Genomic DNA, 10,351 nt, shown 5'->3' with positions numbered 1-10,351 from the left:
TTGTGCATACCAAGAAGGAATTAATTAAGGGTTAATTTTTCATTCTTGCCCTTATTAAATAGGCATGCGCATGCTGCTTATCCAGCAAACTTTCGTAGCTCGAGTGGCCAAGGCTCTATGGCCCGAGGACGGACGTCCACCATTCGAGTACTGGTAGCCGTGGTATTTTTTTTTTGTATTCGCCAGATTATTTGCATGGCAATGTGCTTCGTTGCATGGCAATGTGCTGCTTGAGTTTGGGCGCGTGAGGTCGGGGTTTGGCCGTTCGCGCGCGCGTGCAGGAGCGTTTTGGCACAGGTGACGCGCGCGTGTAGGAGTGTTTTTAGCGTTTGCTCCATTTTGCTTTCTCGCGCGTGTGTTGGCGCGTTTACAGGTTCGCTTGCTTTCAAATTTTCGACGTTCAGACGCATTTTCGGCGTTCTCGCGCGCGTGTGTTGGCGCGTCTACACACGCTGCTCCCAGTACTATAAAACGTTCAGATGCTCAAGTGCAAGGCGGTGCGAGCGCTTATTGGATCGGCCAGCGGCAAGCCGAACGGGTGGCGTGAGTAACGAATAGGCGCGATCAATGCGGACGGCGTGCACGCGCGCGATTAAGGGAGGGGTAATCGCGTCCAAACTTGCCCTCGGGTGCAGAGAACGACATGATTTGTGAAAACTAGCCAAGTGCCCAAAACGACTTGAAATCTGAGTATGGAGGGAGTATAATAGACATTTTGTTTCAAGTGGCAACTCTGGGCTGGGAATTTAGATAGACATTGGGTTATATTTAGTAATGTGATGAGGCCAGCAATTTAGATTAAAGTGGGTCAGTTTACTAATTAAGGTTATTTTTTATAACAGTGGATGTGGGTAATCTATATGACAGGTTTAGTAAAGTTTTATTCTCTAACCTAAACTAAACTATTTAAAAGTTAACTGCAGTCAAGTTTTTACACTTTGTTTTTTTTTTTTGTGATCACGCTACAAACATAGACATAAATATAGACATAGACATCGTTTATAGTGCACACTACAGATACAGACACTCACTCTATTGAAAGACGCCCTATGGAAAGACTGAGATTGAGCTGGCAAATAGTGCTAAAGAATAATGCATCAAATTGATATGTTTCATTACAAAGAACCTAACCAACTGAGCTACGCTCAGTTTACGATCAAACACTTTGTTTGATTCAAAATATGTTCCATTCTATTGTTCTAAGTTATATCTCAAAGTCGCTCATGTTTCTAGGCCTAAGCCGTTGCCGAAAAAATGTGCAGTAACAACTTTCTGAAAAAGAGTGGATGATATTTGATTAACTTTTTGTACTTTCTGTGTTTGAGACTGCTCCGCTTCACGTTTTTTTAGTTAAATGATTTCAGCCTCACATATTCTGTTCGAGATAAAAAAATAGAGTTATGATAAAACCTAAAAAATGCTCTACAAACTCCAGTTTTATAACTGAGTTTGTGGAGCAGTCCCGCATCCTAAAACTGGAATTTGTGGAGCAGTCCCGCATCCTTAATCGCTGGATGAACAACGGAGCAGTAAAGCTTGCCAGCCCCGGCTTCGATTACCTTTATTTGCTATTGAACAGCATGCTTACGTACGGTCTATCGTCGGCCGGATCGGAAGCGCGGGAGTTCCCATGCGAACTTGGAACTTGGTCGTCGTCGGCCACGTCACCCGATCCCGGCATCCCGAGCCCGGAGCCTCACAACCTGATCCTCCTCCCCCACACACTTCTCAAAAAAATCCCTCCCGCTCCCAGCACCGCCGTCCACCGCCCTCTCCTCCTCCGCCTCCGCCTCCGCATCACATTCCATTTCCACTCCCGCGGCCCGCGGCGCCGCCATCATCATGGCCGCCGCCTCCCTCCTCGAGGCCACTCGCCTCCTCTCCACCCCGCGCCCGCGGCCACGCCCGCGCTCGCTCCCTCTCCCTTCCCGCCGCGGCCTCCACCCCGCGCACCTCCTACTAAGGACCCAGCCGCGCGTCTCCGCTCTGCGCGCCCACCTCCACCGCCCCGCTGCTCCTCTCGACGCGCAAGAGCCGCCGGCGGGGAGGCCAGGCGCGCTCCTGGTCCTCGACGCGCTCAGGAGGTCCGTGCTCGACGCCCTCGCGGCGCTCAGGCGGCCCGCGCTCGCGCTCCTGCTGGCCGGCGCGCTGCTCACCGCGTCGGCGGGTGGGCCGCACGCCGCGGCGCTGGCCGCCTCGGGCGGCCGCGTCGGCGGGTCCGCCTTCTCCTCGCGCCCCTCCTCGTCGTCTCCGTCCTACGGGTACAGCGCGCCGGCGCCCAGGGGCGGCGGGTACAGGGCCGCGCCCTTCTACTCGCCTTCGCCCTTCGTGTCCGTCGGCCCGGCCATCGGCATCGGCTTCGGGGGATCGGGGTTCCTCTTCACCCTCATTGGCTTCGCGGCTTTCCTCTACCTCGCCGGGTTCCTGTCCGACTCGTCCGGCGGTTCCAGTGTGCTCACAGAGACGGAGAAGACCACCGTCCTCAAGCTACAGGTAGGTTTTGGCTGTTGCTTTGGTGGATACATTCACATTTGCACGGGTCACTTGCCATAACCACTTCATTGGTTAGCCGAAAATAGGAGTAGTACATATGTAAACTGTTTTACATTGGCTATTTTTTCTTGTGGCATACTTCCTGATTTGCCGCACCATTTCAACATGATTGGTTTAAGCCTTTGCTTAAATAGCATTGCAACTGAGCCTGACCTTGTGGTTAGTACACCGGATATGTTGCCTAGAACCCATATCAGTGACTGTTTGGATGTGAATAGCTCATTTGTCGCGTGTATATTTTAGCATGTAGGAGTATATTTATATATTTAAGCTTAATTAAGTAGTAATTAGTGCTTGGTATTATTGGCTTTTCAAATCATGATATTTACACAATGTACCTAGATGTACAAAAATAAGACATGCTTACTCCTATTAATTTCGTTATTAGTAGTACGTATCCAATTTAAGTAACAAGGTATAGGCATCCACTTAAAATATTCTAATAAGTTAACATTGTTGGTAGGTTGGCTTGTTGGGCATGGCACGATCATTTCAGAAGGAGCTTGATCAAATAGCTGAGAAAGCAGATACATCTACCCCTGCTGGGTTGAGCTATGTGTTGACAGGTAAAACAAAAACATACATGCTACTTGATTTTACTGCTTCGGGGTTGTGGTGATGTAGCTGGCATGGGCCTGTAACGCTTCACATTTAAGCCGCTGCCGCCACTGGCTTCCTGCTGCTGCTGCTTGCTTGCTGCTGCCTCTGTTGGTTGGATGCTACAGCTGCAGCCGCAGCCAGCTTGCCAAACAGGCTCAAAGCTATTTATATCACCAATCGCCATGAACTAGTATGCGTCACACACCACTTCAGAGCAAAAAAGGTCAAAACTGAACTTGGAACACTGTGGCTGTTGAGGATAACCATCAAGAATAAACATTGGCTGGATTGGGTCTCATTGGGGTGTGTTGCTTTTAGTTGAAGTAATGTACCTAATGTTAGCCTTCTGTTCTGATATGTTTTGGTTCCTTTCATTTTTCATTGGGCCTTGTTCGCCCTTATTGGTGGTAAGGATCGCTTTCATACTTTGCTGGACACAATTTCTATCTGTGTAGTCCATCGCAGTGCTGCTTCTTTGTTTTTACGATCTCTATTTTAGGCTAGAATGTGTCATGTACGGGCGCACCTATAGGCGCCGTCGTGACATCAGGAGGGCTGCGGAGCGCGCGGCCAAGGCAGGTGCCACCGTCAGTGGCTAAGTTTAGAAAGATAGGATCTAGTTTCCTTTTGCATGCCTTAATTATAGGAGAGTTGGTTGGGCCATTGGCCATATATGCAGTGTAACAGACTTGGAGAGAATTAAGCAAGATCATTTACCCTAAAGTTGCTCCTCTCTCCCAAACCCTCTCAAGCCGCCGGTGAGATCTTCTCACGGTGAAGGCCTGGAGCGCGACTACGAGTTACGTAGCCGCGGTCCGGCGACGTTGGGCGTTGAGGCGCTTGACAACCTGGTATCGGCGTCACGTACATCCTCTCCCACCCGCTCCATGCATGTAATCTGATACAAAATCAATAATCTTGATTATAGTTCTAATATTGTTTTAAATTGTAATTACATATGCATCATTATTTCCTTGGAAATAAACTATATATAGATTTATTATTTCTCTAAGGCTTATGACCATTCTGCTATTGCCTTGAATTCATGCTGATTGTTTAGTTGTTGTGATGCTGTTCTATAGAGACAACATTGGCATTACTTCGGCATCCAGATTGTTGTATCTCAGCTTACTCATCGGTAAGCCCATCTTTTGCTTTAATTTGTATTCTTTACTCTTTAGCTTATTTAGCAGATTGCAGTTTGTTTCTTGTTTCCATCTAAATGTATCTTTAGGACTTGCCCTGCAATGTCATGTTATGCACAACTCCTATAAAAATGCAAAACAACCGTTTCATTTACATTCCCACTTCACCAGTGATGAAATGATCATAAACTCCTTTTTAGGTTGTAAGTCATATCAATACTTCATGCATGAGTGCCTTATCATGTCTTTAGTGGTAGGGTCATAAAGGTTTGGAATTCAGTAAATTTCTCACTTCAATGCCTATTAATCACGTTTATATTGCTCTAAAAAGGTGGATGTGAAACGAAGCATGGATGATGGTGAGAAACGTTTCAATCAGCTTTCAATTGAGGAGAGAGGCAAGTTTGATGAAGAGACACTTGTCAATGTGAACAGCATCAAGAGGAATAAAGGAGGCAGCCAAAGATCAAGTGGTTTTAGCAACGAGTACATTGTGGTACGTAACAGATGACACCAGGCTTGTCAAATAATATCTTATGTGCATGCAATGAGTATCTTTTTGCTGAGAGGTTCAGATGCCATTTGTGATTCAAGAATTAAGATTTTCGTCTTTAAAAAAAACTGCCTTACAAACTCATATTCCAGTTTGTGGGGTGGGGTATGATTTCCATCGTGCATACTGTGTAGGTTTGTGTGATTGAATATTTCTGATTACCTGTTCTAGTATCACTCAGTACAGCAGTGACCACATGATATCTAAGCTTTTTTTATTTCATATTTGCAGATAACCATATTGGTTGCTGCTGAGGGAGTACATAAGCTGCCGGTTATAAATAGCAGCAATGACTTAAAGACAGCTCTACAAAAGATGGGTGCCATACCATCAAGCAAAATACTGGTATTTCTTGCTTGTTTCTTATTGCTCTTGTTATGTCATCAAGTTTAAATTCTAGTCCTACCATTCCTACTCAGGGGTCATTACATGTTGAGGGCCTCTTTGGAACGCAGGATTCTAAAACACCAGAATTGGGAAAACATAGGCATAGAATGTCCTACCATTTTGAATCCTATGGATTGAGAAAACACATGAAACTGCAAGATTGAACGTTTGGTTGGAGCATAGCAAAAACACAGGATTTTGATGAGAGTGGCACAAAGGAAACTTTTCATGAGATTCAACCTCTTGATAAAATTCCTCCAAAATTCCTATGAAGCAAGCCATTCCATAGGCCTTTGTTCCAAAGGGAAGGAAAATTTCCTTCTAGAATTATTCCATTTTTCCTTTGTTCCAAAGGGGGGCTGATTGTATTGGGGTAAAATAATGTTACTGACAGTAACCTGGTTGTCACCAACATCCACAGTTTTGTAAAATGGTCGCTCCAAATTTTGATCCAGCCTGGTCCAAAAACAGTTATGTAGTCCATTTCTGTTGTATGAGGCTGTCAGATCTAGTCAGCAAATTTAATATTGCAGCAAATCAATGTTGTGTTGTAGTGACATTTAATAAGCAACATCTTGGTAGATTTTCTTTGGGGCGAAGACAGTAACATCTTGCTAGATTACAAAGCATTTAGCCCAAGTAAGATGTAGTAACTTAGAGATGAAACCAACAAGAGCCTCACGAATTCACTCTAAAAAAATAAAGGGAAAATAAAAATAAGAATAAAAAAAAGGAAAGAAGAAGAACAAACGAACCATCATCTTGCTAGCCTATTTTCTTATAAAATTCAGGTTGTCTGCACTTTGTTCATATTCATATGCTACTATAGTGATGCCGATGCTTCGTTAATCATCTTTACAGGCTGTCGAGGTCCTATGGACTCCACAAAATGAGAATGACACGTTGTCAGAGCGAGAGCTCCTTGAAGATTACCCGCTCTTAAGGCCTCTGTAGAAAGATAAAGTACAGGTTGCCCCTGCAAAGAAAGAACAAGCTGTAGATTCATTTTTGGCGGTTTTCTTATTAACTACAGCGCAGATCTTGCCTTTGTATAAGAAGTATATAATTTGTAATCGACGTCACTGTTAGTCTTCGTTTCAGAATATGTACGCACTGCAGGGCAAATCTGCAATTGTCTGTCGATAGTCTTGTTTACGGTTCCTGACACAATAACACAAATTTGTAAATAGATTGTTCTGAAAGAACACGAGAGCCTGCACTTGTGTGCGTACCCGTTCTGATATGCATAATTTTTTCAAAAAATAAAAGAATTGATGAAAAATTGCATGCCAGTTCCGACTTCCAACTTCCAACTTCCAAGGTCCACGGTCTACGGTCTCCAGGCTGCAGTAGAATACCGTGCGTGACATCACTGTGGGGCACCATTTTCTTGTTCTGTGGAAAACAAGATCGTACTTTTTTATGTTGGCCAGCTGCTAATTGCCAGATTGACACAATCACACAAGCAACTTCCTAACCCAAATAGTATATTACATTATGACAAGCAACGAAACTCATAAACATACTTGTACCGTTGCTGTCCTTATCTAACACGCCAATGATCCGCGTCTGATTTCAGTCTGAACGCCGAATCCAATTCGCAGCCATTCTCTTCTTAAACAACTCAATCCTCTACGTGTTGCAATGGCAGGATCAGTTCCTGTTGAAGTAGGAACCGGCTGCTCACCAGCATCTACCAACTCGTGCATTTTCCATCGCAGATCACCCCTATAAAACCCACAGAGGCCAGAGCCCGAAACCGGCAAAAAGTAGCGGCAACAGACTAACAAATCACCCAGCAACGAACACCCATTCCGGGAACTTCTTGGCAAGCCAGGGTGGTCCACGTCAGACAGTAGCAAATCCAAGCAAGTTTGAAATGGCGGCGCAGTCCTGGCTCCTGGCCGCGTCGGCCACGGTCGCTCTGCTGGTCGCGGCGGCGTCCGCGCAGTCCGGCGGCAGCAGCAGCGACGACTGCACGTCGGCGCTGGTGAGCCTGTCCCCGTGCATGGACTACATCAGCGGCAATGGCACGTCGGCGCCCAGCGCCTCGTGCTGCTCGCAGCTCAAGAGCGTGGTGCAGTCCGAGCCGCAGTGCCTGTGCGCCGCCCTCGGCAGCGACGGCGCCTCGACCTCCCTCGGCGGCGTCACCATCGACCGGTCGCGCGCGCTCGGCCTCCCCGCGGCTTGCAACGTCCAGACCCCGCCCGCCAGCCAGTGCAACGGTAAGCGGTCGCCGTGACCGTGTCCGGGGAAATTGTTTGTTTCGGCTTCGATACATTCCACGCTGATTAGTACTCTGTTTTTTCCCCCTCACTTTCGCTGCAATGAATTGACTCCTTCTGCGGTTGCTTGCTTGCATGCAGGGTCGTCGGGCGGCGGATCGAAGGCGACGCCTTCCCTGCCATCTGGTGGTGCGTCGCTCCGGGGGCCGGCGGGTCTTGTGATCGGGCTCGTCGCGGCTGCGGTTTACGCCGTGGCAGCTGCGTGAGCGTTGTGATTCAGGAATCAGGATGCGTTGCGTTGTGTCAGCTTTCGTTTTTCAGAACGGCCAGGGAGGATGTTGAGTGGTGTGTGTGTGTGTCTATGACTTTGTCCCATTCGTGAAATTGGTTGATCCGGTGATTCCCACATTCGCAATAATATTTGCCAGTAATGTGTGCCATGGACTCATGGTTTCAACTCTCCATGTCTTACTTAAAAACGTGGTAGGCCAGTCCGGACGAAAGCTTTATTTCTATTTAATGAGTTGATACGTTAGCAAAAATGATAATTCGGCATAAGAACTATTAGAAGGAAGGTGATATCAGTTTTATCTAGATGAAACCTAGCAATCGTTTCCAATGCATTGCAAACTAAGTGAAACTCCATTGAGACTTGAGAGTGTTTTGTTTCATCTCCACACATTGGAAACCGAGTGAAACTCCAATAGCAACATTTTATTTCATAACACTATGCAATATTTAAACGCATAAACCTATAAATTTGTGAAATAAACTATGCATTGTATGAATTTGTTTATTAATAGTATAAACTTTCATCACTAGAACAATCCAACATATTGCATGGCATATTTCAAATTATAGACAAACAATTGATTTTTTTTTTATTTAGAGCAATACTTTTCAATCGAAATATTACATGTAACATTTCAAATTATAGGGGAACTGTTTCATTGTTACTAAACAATGAATTTCCATTGCTAGAACAATCCAAAATATAATAAGAAACAATTCGAAATATATAGATATAGAAATAGTTTAATTGTTATATTGGAACAATGAATCCTGACAACAAAAAATATAAAAATCAAGGAACATTTCAATTACAGAGCTGTTTTGTTGGAATAATTGTTCTTGTTGCTAGAAAAATCAAAATATACTAAGGAACACTTACAACGATATGTGTGAACAATTTAATTATATTGTAGGAACAGTAACATATATATAAATGTTAAAAAGAATCATCACAAAGGCTGAACGAAAATATGAAAAAAAAATATGCCAGGAAATTAAAAGGAGAAGATAATAGTCAATCAAATGACAATGAAGAAAAAACACAAAAGACGTTGACTATATGATCAGATATTCAGATCAGAAAAAGAAAGAAAAAGATTGCCTAGTGATGGGACATGGGCCTGGCCTGCTTGTAGCGGCCTGGCCGGGTGGAGATAGGCCAATTTCAACACGCCAGGCAAGGAGGTAGTGGAGGCCTAGTCGCCAAGATCGCCGAATAAAGGCATGGAGCGGATGAACCACCACGACAACCTTCCAAGGAAAAAATGGCCTCGCGTGGGAGAGCAACAGCAGCGCGCTTCTGGCTCTTGGCCGCGGCATCGCTGCTCGTCGCGGCGGCGTCCGCGCGATCCGTCCCCGGCGAGTGCACGTCGGCGCTGGTGAGCCTGTCGCCGTGCGTCGACTACATGTGCGGCGACGAGGCGACGGCAGCGCTCGGCCCGTGCTAAGTGGCGGAACCGGCAATTTTGACTAAGAAGGACCGGAGAAATATAATCGTCCTTTTTATGTAATAAAATATACATAATTATATATTTCAAAAACTTTTAAATTTTTTTACACTATTTATAACCAAAATTATAATATTTTAATAAAAATGGGTGAAAATTGATATTTTTTGGTGTAAATTTAAATCTGTTTATAGGTGTTTAAAAGATCTACTGTGATGGTGTGTGTGTGGGTGGGGTGGGTTGGGGGGGGCGCTGCCCTGGTTACGCCACTGCCGGTGCTGCTCGCAGCTCAGGTCCGTGGCACGGTCGAGGCCGCAGTGCCTCTTCACCGCGCTCGGCGTTGACCGGACCAGCGCGCTCAGCCTCCCTGTTGTGTGCAATGTCCAGACAGTCAGCCATCTATTGATGAATATTGCCACGAAGTTTGAGATTCAAACTCCATCTACAAATTCCTAGAATTTCAGGTGCGTATGAAAATTGAAATTTTTTGTTTTCGTATGAATTTTTCTAGATGGAGTTTGAATCTCAAACTTTGTTACAATGTTCATCAATAGACGTACTTTGTTTTTTTTAACACTTATATATCTATTCATAGAGGGTTTTCGTGATTACACTGAAGATGTAGTTTGTACTAGATATTTTATCACGGTGTTGTTGTAATAGTCAACATACAGGGATGTCATCGACTCGCTACGTTGTTGGTTTAATAGTGAGCAGACGAGAAGGATGCTCAGTGTTAAAGTATGAAATATAAATGGAATAATAGAAAACGAAGAACTTGTATTTTTCATTAATCTTATGACCGGATATATATATACAAGGTGGATTCGCTCTGTGGGGTGGCGGGTTGTGCTCGGGCTCACCGTGGTCGTGGTTTACGCCGTGGCAGGTGCGTGAACGTTGTGATTCAGGAATCAGGATGTGTTGCGTCGTGTGGTTTTGAGTGGTGTCTATGACTTTGTCCCATTCGTGAAATTGGTTGGCTTGGTGATTCCTATGGTCGCAATAAATTTACCAGCAATGTGTGTCATGGTTTCACTTTGGTACTTTCCATGTCTTACATACATTAGTAAAAATGATAACATGGCACAAGAATTGTTAGGGGAGAGGGGATACGAGTTTCATCTATATAAAACTTAATGCACACGG

General features: G+C 45.1%; 2 protein-coding genes across 2 annotated transcripts; both read left to right on the top strand.

Annotated features, from left to right (window-relative positions):
* The first annotated feature begins 1,728 nt into the window (after positions 1–1,728).
* On the top strand, positions 1,729–6,457 carry LOC136538236 (FLUCTUATING-LIGHT-ACCLIMATION protein 1, chloroplastic-like). The gene is made up of 6 exons (XM_066530227.1): positions 1,729–2,493; positions 3,017–3,119; positions 4,236–4,291; positions 4,630–4,794; positions 5,083–5,196; positions 6,100–6,457. Exons 1-6 carry the CDS (start codon positions 1,843–1,845, stop codon positions 6,190–6,192), a joined length of 1,182 nt encoding a protein of 393 aa, XP_066386324.1. The 5' UTR covers positions 1,729–1,842; the 3' UTR covers positions 6,193–6,457.
* A 409-nt stretch (positions 6,458–6,866) lies between these two features.
* Positions 6,867–7,900, top strand: LOC136538235 (non-specific lipid transfer protein GPI-anchored 5-like). Its single transcript, XM_066530226.1, has 2 exons — positions 6,867–7,463; positions 7,605–7,900. Exons 1-2 carry the CDS (start codon positions 7,118–7,120, stop codon positions 7,727–7,729), a joined length of 471 nt encoding a protein of 156 aa, XP_066386323.1. The 5' UTR covers positions 6,867–7,117; the 3' UTR covers positions 7,730–7,900.
* Positions 7,901–10,351: the final 2,451 nt, after the last annotated feature.

The sequence above is a fragment of the Miscanthus floridulus genome, chromosome 2 (assembly GCF_019320115.1).
Source record: "Miscanthus floridulus cultivar M001 chromosome 2, ASM1932011v1, whole genome shotgun sequence".
NCBI lineage: Eukaryota > Viridiplantae > Streptophyta > Magnoliopsida > Poales > Poaceae > Miscanthus > Miscanthus floridulus.
Note: the sequence above shows the minus strand (reverse complement) of the source record. Positions and strands in the feature narration are given on the sequence as shown.